The sequence below is a fragment of the Cetorhinus maximus genome, chromosome 17 (genome assembly GCF_964194155.1).
Source record: "Cetorhinus maximus chromosome 17, sCetMax3.hap1.1, whole genome shotgun sequence".
Taxonomy (NCBI): Eukaryota; Metazoa; Chordata; class Chondrichthyes; order Lamniformes; family Cetorhinidae; genus Cetorhinus; species Cetorhinus maximus.
The window spans coordinates 28,189,293-28,211,869 of NC_135895.1; the positions used below are offsets into that span (position 1 = coordinate 28,189,293).

Genomic DNA, 22,577 nt, shown 5'->3' on the forward strand with positions numbered 1-22,577 from the left:
TGTCATGGGGTGTTTTGCATCCACCTGAGAGGGCTGGAAGGCCATGACTTAATGTCTCATTGGAAAGTCAGCAGCTCTGACAGTGCAGCATGCCCTTGCTGCCAGCCTTGGTTGTCTGCTCAAGATGCTTGATTGAGGGTTTAACACTCAACCTTAAAAACTCAGGCGAGCATGCTACCACTGAGCCAGGGATCATAAATTTGTCAACAAGGAAAAGATCATGAAATTAATTAAATTACCATGATGTGTTTAGTGCATAGAATGCCTAGTTAGCTGCTAAATTTGAACATCCCTCTCTTTCCTCTCTCCCATCCTAACGTCTGTGGAGAGAAAATTTTTAAATTACGCAATTAAACATTTACTCTTTTAAAAGGATAGTATAATTTTAAAAAGCTGCATGACTTGAAGCTTGTGATAAACTAAACAGCTTGAATTTTGTTATGCATCTTCTGAAGGTTGTTATGGAGTGGCTCCTGAGAAAGCAACTGATGATTGGATCTGTGCAAGGTGTGCAGCTAATGCTTTAGCAGAAGTAAGTATTTTCATCATTATAGCAATTAGGCTAATGTAAAACATGGCCATTTTTATTGGAGACCTGAGCATTATCTTGAAATGATCTGGGTTTCACTTTTTTAATAAAAGCAGCATTGCACAATAATCTTCATTGATCCATATTCTTGGAAATTGTGCAGCAAGCTAAGGGAAAATGCAGCCATTGTTTTAAATTGTGAATTCTTAACTGCAAAACCTTTTTGCACTCTGTTAATTGAGTTCTGGGACACTATCTGTAAACCAATTCCCTGAGCTACATCTAACTCAGTTATTTTGGTGGCTGTATCATAGATCCAGTCTTTTTTGGTGAGGGGTGGCCTGTGTTCCTGTTGTCAGGATAAGGAGGCTGGATTTAAGAGTGAGAATGCACAGACGTATGCTCGAACTCATCTATGTTCAGACACTAGACTTGGATTGAGTAAGCATTGGTGGTTAGTGGTTGAATTTTTGACTGTTGGTCCAGATTCATTTTCTGGCCTTTCAAGTTGTGCATCCAGTTCTGTCCTCCTCCTGTCAAAAAGCATTTGGTTGCTCTTCAAAATTTAGGGCTTAAGAATAGGGAGTGATGGATTGCGGATTGATTAATGGGCAGAAAACAGAGTATGGATAAATAGGTCATTTTCGGGCTGGCTGTAAATTGTGGGATGCAAAACAAGGATCAGTGATTGGATCTCAGTTATTTACATTCTATATATCAATGTCTTCGAGATGAGGGGGCTCTGTATTGTATCCAAGTTTGCTGACGATACAAAGCTAGTTGGGAAAGTAAGCTATGAGAATGATGCAAAGAGGCTGCAAAAGGATAAAGTTGACAAGATGGAATGTAACATGGGGAAATTCAAAAGTTATCCACCTTGATAGGAAAAATCGAAAGTCAGAATTTTCTTTAAAAGGAGAGACTGAAAATGCTTGTATACAGAGGAAACTAGGTATCTTTTTACACTAATCACAGAGACAAATGCAGGTACAGCAAGCAAATGGTGTATTCACCTTTTATTGCAAAGGGATTGCAGTATAAGAATTAACTAGTCTTATTGCAATCATATAGGACTTTGGTGAAACCACACCTGGAGTCCTGTGTACAGTTTTGGTCTCCTTTCCTTTTGGTTTCCTTTCTACTTGCCTTAGGGTACAGCAAAAGTTCAGTAGGCTGTAAGGGGATTGTCCCATAAAGAGTGATTGAGTGGACTAGACCTAAGGTTAAGAAGAATGAGAGGGGAATCTCATTGAAACAACATAGTATTTTTAAGAGGCATGATGGAGAAGATGCTGGGAGGATGTTTTCCTTGGCTGGAGTGTCTTGAACTCTGGGTTAGAATTTCAGAATAAGAGTTGGCCATTTAACTGAGATGAGAAGTTTCTTTGCTCAGAGTTGTGAATCTTAAGAATCCTCTATCCTAGAGGACTGTGGATGCTCAGTAATTTTGGCATGTTTAGGGGAGAGATAACAGATTTTCGGATACTGAGGGAATCGAGGAGTATGGGGATGGGGTGGGAAAGTGGAGTGGATATATTTTAAAAAGAAAATTCTTATTGAATGGCAGAGCACACTTGAAGGGTTGAATGTCCTACTTCTGTTATTCTTGTGTTCCTAAAAAAGCAAAGTGAGCTGTAGAAGTGGCAGTGTACAGAGTCTTTTTAAACTTTCTTTTAAGCATGCTTGTACGAGTTTACATTTCCATTATTCTTGCAGTAAGTGAAGTTGAAATTTGCTCTGCCGATCTGTTTGATTGTGATCTGATCCAAATATTTTTTAAAATCTCTGAAATATTGCAGTACGAGCCTGCTCGACCTTCTTGTGCAATGATTTATATATAGTATACTTTATACTGAAACAAAATCAAAATGCTGCAGATGCTGGAAATCTAAAATGAAAACAGAAAATGCTGGAAAAACTCAACCAGCCAGGCAGCATTTGTGAAGAGAGGAAAACGAGAGTTAATATTTCTGATTGATGACCTTTCATCAGAACAGTTCTTGACGATTTTTGATTATAATACTTTTTTCCTTGAATCTGTACAGGATTGTTGTCTATGTACCCTTCGGGGAGGAGCACTGCAGAAAACCACCGACAACAGGTCAGACTAACCAATACACCCATACAGTGTGCTTTTTTATTTTATAAATGATACTAAACCGTAATACATAGCTGCAATTAAATGTTCTCTAGCAATCTCAGTTGGAGCAAAGTGTCATTGTATTTTATTAAGTTAGAGAAGTGACACAGGACCAAGTTTATGTTGGTTGATACATCAGAGGCTGTTCTGAAATGAGCTGCATTGTTTGTTTGCAACTTCTCATTGTCTACTTTCAGTTTTTTTTGTTGCTTTGACCCCAAATTCACTGGATCTGCTCAGGGCTCTGAAATGGTTTCTTTTCAGCTGTCATAGGTGACAGCACATAGGAGTGACACCAGTTGCCTTTAAACCTTATTTCTAGGGAACAGACCCCTCAACCGATGTAGGACTTTCTGCTGTGCTGTTCTATGTTTGTAGGGCTGGTACCATCTCCCATCACTGTTTAGATATATATCCTAGATATACTCTCATGAGCATATTGTCTTGGGCTATTAAGTGTGCAGATATGAAACTGTTTTTGTTTATCTAGGATGCGGTACATAATTGCATGCTAACTATTTGGCCTTAGCAATCCAGTCTTGATTTGTTTATTGATCTGTATACTTACAATACAAGTCTGGTTAAAGAAAGAGTTGTAAAAAATTAGAAATGTTTTTTATTAAACTACCTTTCTTACTCAGTATTTCATAGGCTCCTTCCTGAACAATATGATTCTATTTGGGCCGCCATTTCTAGGCTAGTTTTTGAAAAAGCTATCAAACTAGTCACACTTTCCTGCTCTTTCCCCATAGCTCTGCACTTTTTCCCCTTTAAAGCATATATTCAGTTCCCTTTTGTAAATTACTATTGAATCTTTTCTACCACCCTTTCAGTGCATTATGGATCATCATAACTTGCTGCAAAAATCAAAGTCGTCTCCGCCTGGTTATTTTGCAAATCACATTAAATCTTTGTCCTATGGTTATTGACCCTCCTACTGGTGGAAGCAGTTTCTTCTTACTTTATCAAAGCCCTTCATAAATTTGAACTTCTCTATTTAATCTCCCCTGAGCCTTCTCTGCTCTAAGGCGAACAATTTCAGCTCCTCTAGTCATTCTTGATAACTGAAGTCCCTCATTCCTGGTTTCATTCTGTAGAGTAAATTCCTCTACACAAGATCTTGACATCCTCCCTGAAACATGGAGATCGAATTGGACATAATACACTAGCTGAGGCATAACCAGTGATTTATTAGGGAATAGCATAACTTCTTTGACGTGTTAAGTACCGGCCAAATTATGTAAAGGGACTTGGAAGACTATTGGCCACTCATGTTAATGTTCATTCAGGTCTTTTCGCTATAATTCTGAGCTGTGTCATTCATCCTGTAATTTCAGCTGTGTATATTCATTTCACTTCCTCAGCAACTTCTCCCAGCTTGTGAAACCATGGTTGGGAAAGGAGGCTTATCTTGTGCCATGTTAAATATCTTTTGCGACCTGAGCAAAGTGGTATTTAGAAAGTATTGTTGGAAGTGAGCAATCTTTGAGAAGTCTGTAGCTAGAATGGGAAGTGGAATAAGAATAATGTATTATGTATATTATGTATACTTTAAGGCTGAGATAGATGGATTTTTGGTGTCTCAGGAAATTAAGGGATATGGGAAACTGGAGTTGAAGCCCAAGATCAGCCATAAGATATTGAATGCTGGAGCAGACCTATGGTCCACTCCTCTTTTTTCTGGTGTTCTTGTGTGCATTTCTTACAGAAAAATTCTGAAAAGTATTAAAATTAAAGTATATGCTATGAAATTTGTTTGAGTGAAAATACTCCTCCATTCATTTAGTCACTGGATTTATCCCAATTCAATACTTCTTTAAATATTGTACAGGTGGGTTCATCTACTATGTGCTGTTGCAGTGCAGGAGGTACGGTTTGTCAGTGTTGCAGAACGCAGCCCTGTGGATGTCAGCCCAATACCACCACTACGATGGAAACTGGTATGGAATCACGAAGTTGAAGTAACTTAATAAAATTTAAATAACACAGACAGAGTTGGGAATGAATGCGCAAGCTGCCAAGTTCACAGTTTTTTGCTTTTATCCTGTAATGTACTGTATGCTTTGGTTATCTGCCTCAGAGAAATTGCATCTAATCTGCACCAGCATAAGAGAAGTAATAGGGCATTGCTAACTATCTAACTTTAATCTCTACTGTTTAAGTGCATTTTCAGTCTTTTTGGCGACTGGCTGGTGGTGCTGGTTAGACTTGTCCCTCTGTTGAATGCAGCCTAGACAAATGGGGTAAAAAGCTTATCCTCTCCAATGGGCATGAGTCCATGGTAAACTATTTCTATTGTAGGAAACTGCCCTCAGAAGAACATGCCTATTTTATGGCAAAAGGACAGAACATGATTGAGGTAGTAGCCTCAATTTTCCATTATTCCATTGTTTTGCCCCACTGTTTAGAAGTGTTCATTTTTTAAAAATTGACAACTCCAACGCACTACTGGTGATGAGATGTTAAACTGAAGCCCTATTTGCTTCAAGTAATGTGTTTTGTTAAAAACTCGCAGTGCTAGAATGATTTCTTCCCTTGATCTTCAGAAACTCTGTTTGAATGGAAACCATTGTTTTAAGTGTCCACAACGTCTTGTGTCCAGGCCAACATTTATCACTCAGCTACCATTAGCAAAGTTAATTAATGGATAATTTATCTGGCTGTTTATGCAACATTGCTGTGTGCCATTTTGCTGTTGTGTTTCCTTACCTGCCAATTGTATTCACTCTATGTATGTTTGTATAGGGAAAAAAAATAGGTTACCTATCTTTTTTGGGCACTTTAATTCATCAAATAGTTTCTTCTTCTTATTCATATATCTCAATTATGTAGCCAATCCATCTGTCCTTTCCAGAAAACAGATTTCTTTTTAATTCCACTTCATCATGTAAACGGAAAACATGCTTTCCACTTAAAGAACAGCCTTTAAGTTGCATTTTTATTTCTTCACCGTCCCTACCATTTCATTATTTATATTCAAATTTGGGTTATGTAAATGTTAAGAGTGCGATCACATCATAAATAGTTCAGCTTCGCTCTTTTTAGTTAATCCTTTACAGGAAACGAGAAGAGCTGCTTTCAATTATTAAGAATGTGGTGAAATATGATAACAAAAGTATAAAAACAATTTATCATTCTCTCCTCTATGCCAGAAGAGAAGTTGTAGAACAGAATAAAATTGATGGAATGGACTTGAGGAAAGAGGGCAATGTGGACAATGCATACAAAAGTTATCTTTTTGGCAACTGATAGAAACTGAAATTACTTTTAGTCGATAAGTTGACACGCTTGGTAGTATACTGCAAATATGAATTCATTCCTTAAACCAATATAGAAGGTGCAGATTTGTAAACTTCAATGTGTGTTAGAACTCCTCTTTTAGTGGTATACTTTAAAGCAAATTGACCAGTGTTACCCAAATATCTCAACCATACAACCGTGTGTGCTTTGTCAATGATGTAACTTTGGCCATTACAGAAATGCTTCTACTGTAAGAAACGGATGAAGAAGACTGGTGGTTGCTGTGTGCAATGCTCCCACGGCCGTTGTCCGACTTCCTTTCATGTGACCTGCGCCCAAGCCGCTGGAGTGGTCATGCAGCCTGACGACTGGCCATTTGTGGTCTTCATCACCTGCTGCAGGCACAAGACACCCAACCAAGCAGAGGTAGGCCAAGTTTAAGAGTAGCAACAATTAACTGCTGCCAAATGGATTGATTACCCCACGCCCACTTCTTGTCAAATGTCTTAACCATATTGTTTCTAATTCAGTTAAGGCGAAATATCTTATTCAAAGTGTGGGTATATTACCAATGCCGTTTTAAGTTTTGAAGTTATTCATGTTTTAATTGTGGTGATTGCTAATTAGAAACCTGCTTTTTTGGGAGGTACTGGTTTAAATCATTAACTCTTAAATCCTTAATCCATGATACTTAAAATTAGCAGAAATTAAGGTTAAAAGGATATCATTGCTTTGAGTATCCACGACTTGTTCCTCTTTTGATAAGTTGCAGGTATCATCTTATTTCATCTGGGATGCTTTGTTCTTAATGTTTTCATTCCCCAATGTGTGGGTAATTCTCATGACCACAACTCTTGTCTAGATAGAAACCTGATAATGTGGCAGTGCATCTTCAAATCCATGCAACTGGCAATGAGCTAGAATGTTGCAAACTTTGCCTTGGCAACTACTTAAATCATAGTCATTTTAACACATAATGAAGCCATTCGGTCCATCGCTTCCATACCAGCTCTCTGTTGAGCAATCCAGCCACTCTCATTCCCCCATTCTGTTCCCATGGCTCTGTAAGTTTAATTCCCTCAAGTGCCCATCCAATTTCCTTTTGAAATGTATCCATCTCGGCTTCCACCATCCTTGTATGGCAGGTCATTATCAATCATAGAGTATAATTGTAGAATGATACACCACAGAAGGAGACCAATTGGAGGCTGTTTGGTTGAGCTATCCAATTAATCCCACTTCCCTGCAGCTGTGGCTCAGTTCATAGCACCCTCGCCTTTGAATCAGAGGGTTGTGGGTTCATGTCCCACTCCCGGAAAACCAAGAACTGTGATTGTACTTGAAAGAAGTTGCAATCTGTGACTGTTGGTAACTCGAAAGAGTTTCCCTGCTCTTTCCCCATAGTCCTAAAAAATAAATTTCCCTTCAAGTATTTACCCAATTCCCTTCTTAAATGTTACTGTTGAATCTGCTTCTACCATTCTTTCAGGGAATGCATTCCAGACCACAAAATCTCGCTGTTTAAAAGCCATTTTCCTTATATTGCCTCTGCTTCTTTTGTCAATCACCTTGAAGCTTTCACCTCTGATTATTGACCCTTCTGCACTAGAAACAGTTTCTCCTTTTTTACTCTATCAAAATCATCCATGAAGACCTCCATCAAATATCTTATTAACCTCCTCTGCACCTTCTCCGCATAACTGAAGTCCCTCATCTCTGGTACCATCCCAGTTAAATTGTTTCTGTAACCAGTCCAAGGACTTGTCATTCTTCCAAAAATGTGGTACCCTGTATTTAAGAGTATTGCAACTGAGGCCTAACCAGGCCTAAAGGTTTAGCATAATTTATTGAAACTAGGGATTTCATTTCTTTTTCAGCAGACTTCTCATACTCCTCTGACACTTACAAAGATTTTGTGTGTATACATTCCTAGGTCTTTCTGCCGCTGCGCTCCCTTGAAAATTGTACAATTTAGCTCATATTGCCTCTCCTCATTCTTCCTACCAAGTGTGTCATGTCTTACTTCTCTGGATTAAATTTCATCTGGCCAAGCATGTATCTGTCTGTTTCACCAGTGTCTCTACATCCTCCTGAAGTCTGTTACTACCTTCGTGGTCATTTATGACATATGAGTTAAATATCATCTGCACACTTAAGTTGGCTCTCTGCAAGCAATGAGTAAAAATAAGGTTGCTCAGTGAGAAGATGAAACATTTTGAAATGGTAGTCTGTTTAATTGAAAATGTTAGTGTTCAGTGATGATTGTGTCAATAATGATTATTAAATGCAGATACTCCCAAGTTGCAAATGTTAACTTTTGTGTGATATACAGCTGGATTTCTGGTCACTGCAGAACAGTAAACACTAGAGAGTGTAAAGGGGATTTTTAAAAATTCTTTTACGGGATGTGGGCATTGCTGGCTAAACCAGCATTTATTGCCCATCCCTTATTGACCCTGAGAAGGTGATGGTGAGCTGCCTTCTTGAACCGCTGCAGTCTTTGTGGTGTAGGTACACCCACAGTGCTGTTAGGCGGGGGGGTGTTCCAGGATTTTGACCCAGCGGCAATGAAGGCAAGGCAATAGGGAAGGCAATGGCGTAGTGGTATTATATGCTGGACTAGTAATCCAGAGACCCAGGGTGATGCTCTGGGGTTTAAATGCCACCACGGCAGATGGTGGAATTTGAATTGAATACAAATCTGGAATTAAAAGTCTAATGATGACCATGAAACCATTGTCTTTTAGGGAAGGAAATCTGCCGTCCTTATCTGATCTGGCCTACACGTGACTCCAGACCCACAGCAATGTGGTTGACTCTTAAATGCCCTCTGAAATGGCCTAGCAAGCCACTCAGTTGTATCAAACCACAACAAAGTCTCAAAAAAGGGAAAAGGCCAGACGTACCACCCGGCATCGACCTCGGCACTGGAAATGACAACGGCAGTCGCAGCTCTATTGACCCTGCAAAGCCCTCCTTACTAACATATGAGGGCTAGTGCCAAAATTCAGAGAGCTCTCTGAGTAGTCAAGCAACAGCCTGACATAGTCAACCTCACAGAATCATACCTTACAGATAATGTCCCAGACACCACCATCACCATCCCTGGGTATGTCCTGTCCCACCAGCAGGACATACCCAGCAGAGGTGGCGGAACAGTGTTATACAGTCGGGAGGTAGTTGCCCTGGGAGTCCTCAACGTCGACTCTAGGCCCCATGAAATTTCATGGCATCAGGTCAAACATGAGCAAGAAAACCTCCTGCTGATTACCACATACTGCCCTCCCTCAGCTGATGAATCAGTACTCCTCCATATTGAACATCACTTGGAGGAAGCACTGAGGATGGCAAGAGCGCAGAATGTACTCTGGGTGGTGGACTTCAATGCCCATCACCGAGAATGGCTCGGTAGCACCACTGCTGACCAGCTGGCCGAGTCCTAAAGGACATAGCTGCTAGACTGGGTCTGCGGCAGGTGGTGAGGGAATCAACAAGAGGGAAAAACATACTTTACCTCTTCCTCACCTGCCTGCCGTAGGTGCATCTGTCCATGACGGTATCGGCAGGAGTGACCACCGCACGGTCCTTGTGGAGATGAAGTCCTGCCTTCACATTAAAGATACCCTCCATCGTGTTGTGTGGCACTACCACTGTGATAAATGGGATCGATTTCGAACAGATCTAGCAACTCAAGACTGAGCATCCATGAGGCGCTGTGGGCCATCCGCAGCAGCAGAATTGTACTTGAACACAATCTCTATCCTCCAGGCCCGGCATATCCCCCACTCTACCATTACTATCAAGCCAGGGGATCAACCTTGGCTCAATGAAGAGTGCAGGAGGGCATGCCAGGAGCAGCACCAGGCATACTTAAAAATGAGTTGTCAAGCTGGTGAAGCTATAACACAGAATTACTTGCATGCCAAACGGCATAAGCAGCAAGTGATAAAGCTAAGTGATCCTACAACCAAAGGATCAATCCTGCCACATTGGAGTCGTGAATGGTGGTTGACAATTAAACAACTCACTGGAGGAGGAGGCTCCATAAATATCCCCATCCTCAATGATGGGGGAGCCCAGCACATCAGTGCAAATGATAAGGCTGAAGCATTTGCCAGAATCTTCAGCCAGAAGTGCCGAGTGGATGACCCATCTCGACCTCCGGAGATCCCCAATATCTCAGATGCTAGTCTTCAGCCAATTCAATTCACTCCACGTAATATCAAGAAAAACAGCTGAAGGCTGTGCACACTTTGAAGGCTATGGGCCCTGACAATATTCCAGCAATAGTACAGAAGACTTGTGCTCCAGAACTTGTCGCGCCCCTAGCCAGGCTGTTCCAGTACAGCTACAACACTGGCATCTACCCGGCCATGTGGAAAATTGCCCAGGTATGCCCTGTACACACAAAGCAGGACAAATCCAACCCGTCCAATTACCACCTCATCTGTCTACTCTCCATCAGTAAAGTAGTGGAAGGGGTCATCAACTGTGCTATCAAACGGCATGATGGGAGGGAGTGAATGTTTGTGGAAGAGGTGTCAATCAAGCCGACTCCTTTGTCTTGGATGGTGCCAAGCTGCTTGAGTGTTGTTGGAACTGCACTCATCCAGGCAAGTGGAGAGTTTTCCAGCACACTCCTGACCTGTGCCTTGTAGGTGGTGGACAGGCTTTGGGGAATCAGGAGATGAGTTACTTGCCATAGGATTCCTAGCCTCTGACCTGCTCTTGTGGCCACAGTATTTATGTGGCCAGTCTAGCACAGGTTCTGGTCAATGGTAACCACAGGATGTTGATAGTGGGGGATTCTGTGATGGTAATGCCATTGAATGTCATGGAGGGTGAATGGTTAGATTCTCTCTTGTTGATGGTCACTGCCTGCCACTTGTGTGGCGTGAATGTTACTTGCCACTTGTCAACCCAAGCCTGAATATTGTCCGGGTCTTGATGCATTCTTTTGGACATGGACTGCTTCAGTGTCTGAGAAGCCGTAAATAGTGCTGAATATTGTGCAATTATCAGCAAAAGTCCCCACCTCTGACCTTATGATGGAAGGGAGGTCATTGATGAAGCAGCTGAAGATGGTTGGACCTAGGACACTATCCTGAGGAATTCCTGCAGTGATGTCCTGGAACTGAGATGATTGACCTCCAACAACCATCTTGCTTTGTGCTTGGTATGGCTCCAACCAGCGGAGAGTTTTCCTTCTGATTCCCATTGAATCCATTTTTGCTAGGGCACCATGATGCCACACTTGGTTAAATGCTTGAGGGGTCATCAACAGTGCTTAGCAATTACCTGCACATTGACTCTCAGTTTAGGTTCCACCAGAGTCACTCAGCTTCTGACCTCATTACAGCCTTGGTTCAAACATGGACAGAAGAGATGAACTCCCGAGGTAAGGTGAGAGTGACTGCCCTTGACATCAAGGCAGCATTTGACCAAGTGTGGCATCAAGGAGCCCTAGCAAAACGGGGGTCAATGGGAATTGCTGCTGACTGCACAATATTCAGCACCAGTCATGATTCCTCAGATATTGAAGCGGCCCATATCCAAATGCAGTAAGACCTGGACGTTGTTCAGGCTTGGGCTAACAAGTGGCAAATAACAACATACGTGCCACACAAGTGCCCGGCACTGTCCAATCTCTAACAAGAGAGAATCTAACCATCACCCCGTGACATTCAGTGGCAGTACTATCGCTGAATCCCCCATTATCAACATCCTGGGGGGTTACCATTGACCAGAAACTGAACTGGACCTGTAACCCCCCAGGATGTTGATAATGGGGAATTCAGCAATCACGATGCCATAAAGGGTAGGTGGTTAATTCTCTTGTTGGAGATGGTCATTGCCTGACATTTGTGTGGCACGAATGTTACTTGTCACTGAACAGCCCAGGCCTGAATGTTGTCCAGGTCTTGCTGTATATGGACATGTGGACTGCTTCAATATCTGAGGAGTTGTGAATGGTAATGAACATATTGCATACAATTAATAGAATATATTGTGTTGTACCAGTTGCTCATTCACCAGCATTGAAGATAAGAGACCTTGTTCTTAGTGTAAGCAATCAATCATCTTTAAAAACGATTCCAATGCAGTTGAGCCCTTTATAATTTAGAAGGGTAAATGGCCTCTACAGTCAGGCCAGAATCTACTCTCAAAATAATAGCAAGGCTAATGACGTTCACCATTATTTATGGGTAAACAGTATCGCAACTTCAGCCGCAAAATTAGATGTGCTGTTAAATGCGAATACTAAAATATTGCTGTCCGAGTTGTTCTGCTCCACTGTTAGCTTTGCAAATAACAGAATGCCCTGGCTGAAAGGGCAATGGAGGCAGATTCAATTGTAACCTTCAAAAGCGATGAGCATCAGCGGGGAAAATTTTTGCAGGGCTATGGGAGAGTAAGACTTGCTGAATTTGTTTTGCAGAGAGAACTGACATGGACTTGACAGGCCAAATGGCCACCTCCTGTGATTCTGTAATTTGCTGCATTTTTCCATTTAATGCCCATTAAATTGGCCACAAAGTTAAGTCTTGTCTTTAAGAGAGTGTACATATGCCCTCTGGCACTAAAATTACCTGAAGCGTGAATCTCCTTCAGGATTTTAATTTTTTTTAGATTTTAACAATATCCAATTTTTTTTCTTCTTTCTGGTTCTTTTTCTTTCCCTCTGTCCCTTAATCCAACCTTTCTTCCTCTCCTTACTTCCGTACCTATTTTGATATTAAATTTATCCCCTTTAATTCACCTTCCTTTTTTCATCCTTCTGTGTTTATTTCCTAGTCCTTGACTCTCCTTGGTTAAGAAGATTACCCTGTTGGTTACCTGTTGGCTCAGCTCCCAAATATCCAGCTTCCATTGCAACTTTCAGAAACTTAGTGGGCAAAATTTGTTCCTGGGAATGAGACGGCTGCCCTATGATGAGAGGCTGAACAAATTGGGCATATATTCACTGGAATTTAGAAGAATGAGAGGCGAGCTCATTGAAACACAAGATTCTGAAGGGGCTTGATAGGTTGGATGCTGAGAGATTGTTTGTTTGTTTGTTTCTTTCTTTCTTTCTGCTGGTCTGGGAATATAAAACATTGGCAGCGGGGTGGGGGTGTACAGAGTGCAGACAAGTAAAATCGAAACAGAGGTCCTAAGGAATAAACTACATTAAAGCGGAGTGACCTTACTGTATTGAATGGTGGAGCAGACTCAATGGAGCAGAAGTGGTTTACTGCAGCTATTTCTTGTTTTCAGCTGGAGAGCCTGGGACAAGTCTGACTAAAGGCTATGGCAAATGCTGTCCCGTTGTCTTGCATTTTATTAACATGGCATCCAAAGTAGCTTTATCTGATATTGGATATTTTCTTTTTCAGAATAGTTAATATCAGTGAAATTCTTATATAAGATTCTGATGATTTACTTTTCACAGCGTGCCAAATTAGCTTTGAATGATATTGAAATTGGGCAGAAGGTCATCTCGAAGCACAAGAATGGACGCTTTTACCAGTGTGAGGTGGTGGGATTGAGTAAAGAAACATTCTATGAAGTGAATTTTGATGATGGTTCCTTCAGTGACAATTTGTATCCAGAGGACATTGTGGTAGGTGGAGATTTTGTTTCCTTAAAAAAAAACTTGACTGAAAATAATAGTACTGCCAAGATGCATGTGAAGCTTTTTTCACAGTTCTCAACACAATTCTCAAATCTTCACTATAGTAAATCCGGATCTCCAGCTGGTTACTGAAAATTTGCCTGATATCACAGAATGAATGTTGGGAGTTTATTGAGCTTAGTCCTAATCAGCAATCTGTTGTTCTTCCACCCAGTTTTGTGTTGATCGTAAGACTACTGCACTAAATAGCATACTAAAGTGGATGACCAATACACCCTTTTCATAGATATGAGGGTGATCTTTCTCAGTCCCCCTGTTACCCTAATGAACATGGTATTTGTGAATTAAATATACTTGCCTATTTTTCCAATCCGACTATGCCTTTTTGTTGCGATGCCATTGAAATTATGTTTTGATGTTTTTCCCACTAAAAAATGCCTTGTATCAAATATATTGCATTATAATACCGTTTTACCTGTTGTTAATAAATTTACATTGTTCTAAAGAATAACTTTGAATGTTCAGAACACAAGTAGAAATTTCTGATTCTTTAATTTATCGCTGATTTTCAGAGCCGGGACTGCCTTCGTTTGGGACCCCCTGAAGGGGGAGAGGTGGTACAAGTCAGATGGACCGATGGGCTAGTATATGGAGCCCAATTTGTAGCATCACATGTTATACAGCTCTACCAAGTAAGAAACCATTCACAATGTATTGTGCATACAGTAATAACCCTGAACTGTGTGTGTCCCTGTGTGTGACCCTTGGAGCTTAGGGTGGTTATTGCAGAATACTTGATGTGTCTAATCCAAACTAGTCGCTTAGATCACGATTGCACTCCAAGCTGCAAAACTGAATTTTGGTTAATCATTTTAAGTACAGTAGGTCCTCACTTAAAGTTGTGGCTGCGTTTCTGAAAATCAAGACTTGCTAAGTGAAATAACTTCATGTAAATCAAGAGTTCCCATAGGAATCAATGCTGAATCTAGAGTTATGGTCCTTCAGACATTTCTTGCCCAGAAAAACAGTGTACAAGTCAAAGTACTGTACTGTACATGTACAACACTGTGCATTCTCTTAGCTGGAATAACTTGCAAAATAAAAGAAATCACTGAATATAACAGAAATACTGTATAGATTGAAATTAGATAACACTAAATCGTCCAAACAAGCCCTGAGTAGCGCAGTTTCTGTGTCTCACTCACTGCACTGCTGAAAGACAGCTTAGCTTAATTTTTTTGCATGCTTTCCTTTCTCTGTCCCTTGTCTGCTCACCTGGCCCACCCCACCCCCTCTTTTCCCACTCTGTCTCCGTGCCTTTCTGTCTCCAGAGCCTGGACCCCATCTTGACAGTTTGCAGGGGCTGAGCCTCCATCCTGTGGGGTGCCATGGATGAAGCCAGGTGGTGGTGTTGATTGGACCTGGTGGGGCCGTGCAATGAATCAACGGGGCAGAAGCCTGGGCGGGCCCCTCTCCTCGCTACCTGCCCCCCACCACCACCGCTCAGATTACTCAGGATTCATCACCTAATTGGTGGTTAGGAGCTGTCCTGCCCTGCCCTGCCTACACTCCTGCTCCCGGATCTCAGGACTCACTCTCTCCCCGCAGCCTGCACCTCTGGTGACTGCGGTGGCTGCTCCGGCAACGGAATGTGGTGGTGGCTGGCCCTGAGTTCTGCGTGGAGAGGGTGGGGCCAGAGTGCAGACAACGTAAAATCGAAAATTACAACGTAAATCAAAAAAAAAAATGATACGCGTAAATGACATTAGTACGAAATGACTTTAAGCAGTATGACTGAAAGTGAGGACTTACTGTGGTTGATGTGCAACCAGGGTATTGTCTACATGTGTTTAGATTGCTGACAGTCATCAAAATTTTTTTTCCCTTGGCTACTCGTTACTGGTAAATAATTCAGTCTCGTATGTCAAAGATTCCTCCTATACAGCTCCAGGCGATTGGTTCTGTAATGCCCAGTCCATCACCTATAATGTTTACATTTGGTGCTAAAATTGGAGCAATTGACTAGTTTACTCAAAATCTTGACAAAAGGGAATGAGGTCTCTTCAAAATACAGGTTTTCCATAGTTTTTTTTTTAAAGTCTTGGTCCTTCATACAGAAACTTGGCGCGCAAACAGCATTCAAAGCCAGCATTCAAAGTCAAAGTATGCGAAATGCATGTGATTTTCTATATCTAGGTATCTATCTATCTATTTTGTCTTTGTACATGAACTACAGGAAGTTTACATATACAACAACCAAACAAACCCTTTATTACAATGGGATTGGAGTACAAGAGTAGAGAGGTTTTACTGCAATTTTTTTAATTGACTCATGGTATCGGAGGGTCGCTGGCTAGGCCAGCATTTATTCCCCATCCCTAATTCTCTTTGAGAAGATGGTGGTGAGCTGCCTATTTGAACCGTTGCAGTCCATTTGGGTGTAGGTATACCCACAGTGCTGTTAGTGAGGGAGTTCTAGGATTTTGACCCAGCGACAGTGAAGAAACGTGATATATTTCCAAGTCAGGGTGGTGTGTGGCTTGGAGGGGAACTTCAAGGTGGTGGTGTTCCCATGCATCTGCTGCCCTTGTCTGGTACATACAGGGTTAATATGAGACTGAGTACAGTACCGCCCACACAGCGATGTAGGAAGACACCTGACCCAGAGCCAGGGTCAGTTTGGAAATGGACACAGTTGGGTTAAGACCTAGAGTGGGGTCAGCTCCATACCTATACCTTCTACTATAAATTTGTACATAGTTATGAGTTGTTAATAAAGACTCACTGTTACCATACTCCAGACTGGAAGCCTACTTCATGGTGTTTGTAGCAGAATCCTTCAATGGTTCAATGAGCCACCTTCCATGTGGTGTAGATAGACTCTGTGCTGTTTGGGAATTCCAGGATTTTAGCCCAGTGACAATGAACGAATGACTATGTAGTTCCAAGTCAGGTTATTGTGGCTTGGCGAGGACTTGCAGGTGAGGGTGTTCCCATGCATCTGCTCCCCTTGTCCATCCAGGTGATAGAGGCTGCATTTTTGGAAGGTGCTTTCAAAGGAGCCTTGGTGAGTTTCTGCAATGCATCTTGTAGATGGCGCACACTGCTGCCACTGTGCATCGGTGGTGGAGGGAGTGAATGTTTGTGGATGTGGTGCCAATCAAGCAGGCTGCTTTGTCCTGGATGGTGTCAAGCTTCTTGAGTGTTGTTGGAGCTGCATTGATCCAGGCAAATGGAGAGTGTTCCATCACACTCCTGACTTGTGCCTTGTAGATGGTTGACAGGCTTTGGGGAGTCAGGAGGTGAGCTAATCACTGCAGGATTCTTTAGCCTCTGACCTGCTCTTGTAGCCACAATATTTATATAGCTAGTCCAGTTCAGTTTCTGGTGAATGATAACCCCCAGGATGATGATAGTGGGGGACTCAGTGATGGTAATGCCATTGAATGTCAAGGGGCTATGGTTAGATTGTCTCTTGTTTGGAGATGGTCATTGCCTGGCACTTGTGTGGTGTGAATGTTACTGCCGCTTGTTAGCCCAAGCTTGGATATTGCCCAGGTCTTGCTGCATTTGGACATGGATCTGAGGAGTTGCAAATAGTGCTGAACATCCACACTTCTGACCTTATGATGGAAGGAAGGTCATTGATGAAGCAGCTGAAGATGGTTGGGCCGAGGACACTACCCTGAGGAACTCCTGCAGTGATGCCCTGGAACGGAGATGATTGACCTCCAACAACCACAATCATCTTCCGTTGTGCTAGATATGACTCCAACCAATGGAGTTTTTCCCCAATTCCCATTGACTCCAGTTTTGCTAGGCCTCCTTGATGCCACACTCAATCAAATGTGGCCTTGATGTCAAAGGCAGTCGCTCTCACCTCACCTCTGGAGTTCAGCTCTTTTGTCCATGTTTGAACCAAGGCTGTAATGAGGTCAGGAGCTGAGTGGCCCTGGCAGAATCCAAACTGAGAGTCCGTGAGCAGGTTATTGCTGGGCACATGTCACTTGATAGCACTGTTGATGACCCCTTCCATCACTTTACTGATGATTGAGAGAGACTGATGGAGCAGTAATTGGCTGGGTTGGATTTGTCCTGATTTTTGTGTACAGGACATACCTGGACAATTTTCCACAAGTCTTCAGTACTATTGCCAGAATATTGTCAGGGCCCATAGCCTTTACAGTATCCAGTGCCACCAGCTGTTTCTTGATATCTTCATTCAAAACGTTGTGAATCTTTGGAGTTCTCTACCCTAGAAAGCTGTGCATACTCAGTCATGAAATGATAGATTTTTGGATGCAAAGACATTATGGGGATAGTGTGAGAAGGTAAAGTTGAGGTAAAAGATCAGCATTATCTTGAAAGCAGAGCAGGCTTCAATTACTGAATGGCCTACTCGTTCAATTTCTTTGTTCTATCTTGTCACTCCTTAGGCTTAAGTTTAAATTAATTTGTCCTATCTTCAGTTCCCAGTGCACACCTGACCATGCTTTGCTTATTCATTCAGGTGGAGTTTGAAGATGCATCCCAACTGATGGTGAAAAGAGAGGATGTGTACACTCTTAATGAGGAACTCCCCAAAAAAGTCAAGTCCAGGCTGGTTAGTATGTTGTCATTCAGTTACTGCTGTAATCTAAACCCAGCAGGGTGTATTGGTGTTGGAGGGAGTACAGTGTAGATTTAGAATGATACCTGCACACCAAACATTACATTTATGAAGAAGAATTGCACAAACTCTATTTTGTTTTCTTTGAAATTTAGAAAGTTAATGGGTGATTTGATCACTGTTTTCAAGATTTTAATGGAAATTGTTAGGGTAGAGAGGAACTATATCCACTGGTTGGAGAGTCTAATAGGAGTTGTCTAAAAATTAGAGTCCGACCTTTCACAAGTGAAATTAGGAAACATTTCTAAATTCAAAGGGTGATAAAAGTTTGAAACTCTCTGCCATAAATAGCCATTGGTGTTACATGGCTTTTTGTTAATAACAATTTCACAGTAAGTTTTAAAAAGCATGTCTTGTGTTTTGTTTTACAGTCTGTCGCATCAGACATGCGCTTCACTGGAATTTTTGCAGAAGAAGAGGTTGCACCTGTGTCAAAGCGACAGCGAGTTTTGAACTCCAGGTATCGCGGGGACTATGTTGAGCCATCTCTGTACCGTGCAATTATGGAATAAAATGACTGTCATTACAGAAACTGTTCAGAACTTCACCTATGGAAGCCATTGGGACAGATTGGTTTTCATATCTGGTTCTATTGTAGATACACGAAAGCAGTTGAGGTGCAAGCTGAGTTCTAATCCCTCTAGCAACAAAACTACTCTTCATCACCAAGGGTACCTCATTAACAACACTCCCATGGAACTCAAAATATCGAATATCTTGGGATTTCAGCAAAGCTGTTTTCAAGCATTCTTTGGTCTTGCTTCGGACTCCTGCTGCATTGTAAAGTGCAGACTAATCTGGATCATGGAATGTCTTTAACGGAATCTTCAGTGGGCTAGAAATAGGATTGCAAAAAATATCTTTGGGTTAGATTTTGACACTAACATCCATGTTCAGAATGAGAAATGCATTTATGTTTTAATATTGCTGGTCTCTCTTTGGTAAATTTCATTAACATCTGCATTAGACTATCAAATGAAACCTATTGCATACTGGTCTGTTGAACACAATGTACTAACTTATTGTACAGTAAGATTGATTGACGCATGGCTCTTCATAGACATAGAAGCATTCCCTCTGTACACAGGCTATGAAGTTCTGGAAGGTGTGAATGGGTTTTCACGATATCCAGTCATTAGCCCAAAACCAGGGCCATCACCGGTGCTTGGAGTTAAAACTCTTATCTGTATTTATAGGGAAGTCTTAAGACTATAGGTTGGCTCAAATGATTAGACACAAGGTTTTTTTAAAGTTTTCTTTCCCTGCTAAATATAGCAGTTTATTCAGTGTTTGCAATGGAAGTAAATAGAATATGGAGTCCCTTGAATGGCTAAGTATTAGTGATGAAGTAGCACATGATTTATTAAAGGCCAAATATATTTGAAAAGTGAAAGAAAATAAAACTGTTCCCATTTTCCCTGCCCCCACTACCAACTCCAACTTCACCCTTCCAAATGTGTGCTGATCTTATGTGAACCTCAAGTACCGGATGGACTTCTGTGCTGTTTTTACCTGTGCCACAAATTATATTTGTTTATTCAATCAATTATTAAATTTTATTCCAATATTCTTAAACTTAATTGCAATGTAAAATGTTCCTTTCAATTGCTTTATTGGTTTGGTGTAGACTGTAGAAACAGACATTGGACAAAAACGCCACAAAAGGTTACTGATCAAGATTGAAGCCATGATTGAGTTTTCATCTGGGCCCGATTTATTTTCATAATGTAAAGTTGTTTGCAAAGGTTGAACCAGCTACAAATTAATGCAGTAGACCATTTTGGAGTTGACTAGTTTTGTATATTTATTTGGTTCAATCAGTGCCATCTGTTGCTGTTGGTTTAGCTTGGGGGAATAATAGAACCGAACAACTTGATGTTATTTTTAAAAAGTAGGTGGTGAATTTAAGAGCAAGATGGAAAGAACTACAAAACACATCCCAGTTGTTAATTGCATGTGTTCTGAAAGTCTTGTTGCCCCTTAAACTGAAAGGAGAGTGCACCAGTGAGAATCTTAGGCTGCTTTTCTTATTTTTAAGGGAATTAGAAGTACCTTTGAAAGCCCTTTTGAGTCTGTAAACAAAAGGGAAATTTGTATCTAAATTTACTTGACTGAGGAAAAGAATGCAATGATGATTATAGCCATATGATGTAGTTAGCCGGTATAACTGTGATACTTTCATTTCCTTCCCCAGGGAACAGTAAGCTTAAACTTTCTAAACTACTTTTTTTACCTTGGTTCTGCAATTTTCTAGTAGCATCCAGTTTGTGTTTTTGCCCCTTCAGCTTAATTTCCCTGTTTTAGAAAAAAAAATCCCCCTCAGTCTAATCCCCCTCCCCCCTCTGGTTGGATCTGAATTGCCATGTGCAGTTTGGGAATCTTAATTAAATCCAAACAGTGGGGTTAGAACTCTGGAAATGTTTTGCCGTTTTCCATTTTGTCACGAGCTATTACTCCAAAGCATTTTGTTGGTTTCTGGAAAATCCACCAAACTGAGATTGGGCAATTAACTAATATACCCAAATGTTGTTTATCATTTGGATAAATGAGAGCTCAATTTTTCAACTTCAATTTCCTTCCTTGGAGCTAATCACTGTGCTGATCATCTTCATCCCATCAGTTGCCCTCAGTAGACACTTATTGTCAGCAGTTTTAAACTTGTTGCTACCCGATTTGGATTCCTTCTGATGGCATTAACGCTGAACCACCTAATCACAGTTGGTCTGGATTGATAAAACTTCATATCTCTAATGCAATTGGACCTTAAATGGCAATGGTAATTTTTCCAATATTTAAGCAAATTTATTTGCAATATTTTCTCACCTCCACAAGTTGAACTTCCTTTATTGCACCTTGAGAAAAATCTAACCTCTAACCTTGCTTGATTCCCATGAGCTTTTTGATTGTATCCTCCAGTCATAAATTCACTGATATTAATTAGCTTGTTTATTTCAATCTCCCTTACTACTTTCATTATCTAATTTTAAAGCATTATCTCAATGCATCTCTTCCCAGTGAAATTACTTAATAACCTTGAGATTTCCTTCTTAGTTCAGAATAAATGAGAGTTGATGCTGTTTAAGATATGATCTAGTTATACCTAGAATGTTGTATTTACTGTCACAATTTCTAAATATGCGGTCTGTGAGTTCAATGATGCCAAATCTTGTTTTCATGTGTTAATTTGGAAACAAGAAGGTTACCTATTGGCTTGCGTGTATTTTCACTTTATTCTTCAACCTCTGCTTTACAAGTGATCACCATCGTCGTAGTGATTCTTCCTTCAGAGATGGTGAAAGAGTAGTACATCTCTATAACTTGATGCTGCAACTATGTGAAAGTGATCCAGTGCAGCAACTATAAAAACTGATTGGCAGTGGGTGAGGGATAAGTAATTTCTCAAGACCAATTTAACAGCTCTTCATATTTCTTGGCTATATGCACTGTTCTTTTTGAATTAACCAGATTTGTGGAATAATATTTTTGTGTTGCATCTCCACAGCAAAAAAAAATCCACCTTAAAAACCCTTATGGAACAGTTTCTCACTCCCCATCCCCAATCCAGTAAATGAACAGTTCTTGAAATCATTGTGTCTAATCTGAGAGACCTACAGTCTACACTACAACCACCTCAGGAGTCTGTACATTAATTGATTGTATTGATCTATGAAAAATGACTGTATTAGTTCAAGCAAACATGAAGTTTAAATGGCTTGCTGTGATTGTTTAGGAAAATAAGACAGGTTGAAATGATTTGCAGTCAATAAATGTGTTTTTTTTTGTCTTTGATTCTGCTTTGTTCTAATCACCATAAATCCTGTCCTTATGGGTTAATGCCACTCCTATGACATGGCTGTCCACTTGCACTAAAAATCAAAGAGCTTTGCCTGCTCTTTTTTTCGCTAATTGCAACAACATTAGGGCTAGTTAGAATGTGTAATTTTCCTGCTCTGGAAGGGAGAGAAGGCAAGAGGTGGGGAGAAAGACTTCATCAATAAATTGTGTGATAAACACTCTATCTTCTGAAACAAGGAGGCTGGCACCCTAACTTTCCAATGGTTGGCACCTATGTGGAAATGTAAGACCAGAAGCTAAAATTGAGTTTGTGAGGGATCAAAGGTGATTATTGCTGAAAGAATTCTATCGCACATCTTGCGAAACAGCCAACAACTTCACTACTAGTAAGGATAGAAATGTTCCCAAGCTTCTTTTAACATTATAGGTCAAGGAGAAGATGTTGACTTGTTTTTCTGCCTCTCTTGACTGACGTGAATCTTAAATGAAGAAAGCACAACTATTATCTAATTTATTACTTTGGACATGGATGGAATGGTTTTATGTTATAAGATGCACACTGACAATAATATGTTGTTACTCTAACACA

General features: G+C 40.8%; 1 protein-coding gene across 2 annotated transcripts in view; it reads left to right on the forward strand.

Moving 5' to 3' along the window:
- Positions 1–21,974, forward strand: part of kdm4aa (lysine (K)-specific demethylase 4A, genome duplicate a) — a 75,517-nt gene extending 53,543 nt beyond the window's left edge. For both annotated transcript variants that reach the window (XM_078560877.1, XM_078560876.1), the window contains exons 15-22: positions 456–532; positions 2,575–2,630; positions 4,501–4,609; positions 6,147–6,335; positions 13,342–13,512; positions 14,097–14,216; positions 18,035–18,127; positions 18,565–21,974. In XM_078560877.1, the coding sequence (XP_078417003.1) occupies positions 456–532; positions 2,575–2,630; positions 4,501–4,609; positions 6,147–6,335; positions 13,342–13,512; positions 14,097–14,216; positions 18,035–18,127; positions 18,565–18,705 (956 nt within the window). In that variant the 3' untranslated portion in view covers positions 18,706–21,974. The remainder of the gene's footprint in view (positions 1–455; positions 533–2,574; positions 2,631–4,500; positions 4,610–6,146; positions 6,336–13,341; positions 13,513–14,096; positions 14,217–18,034; positions 18,128–18,564) is intronic.
- The last annotated feature ends 603 nt before the right edge of the window (positions 21,975–22,577 follow it).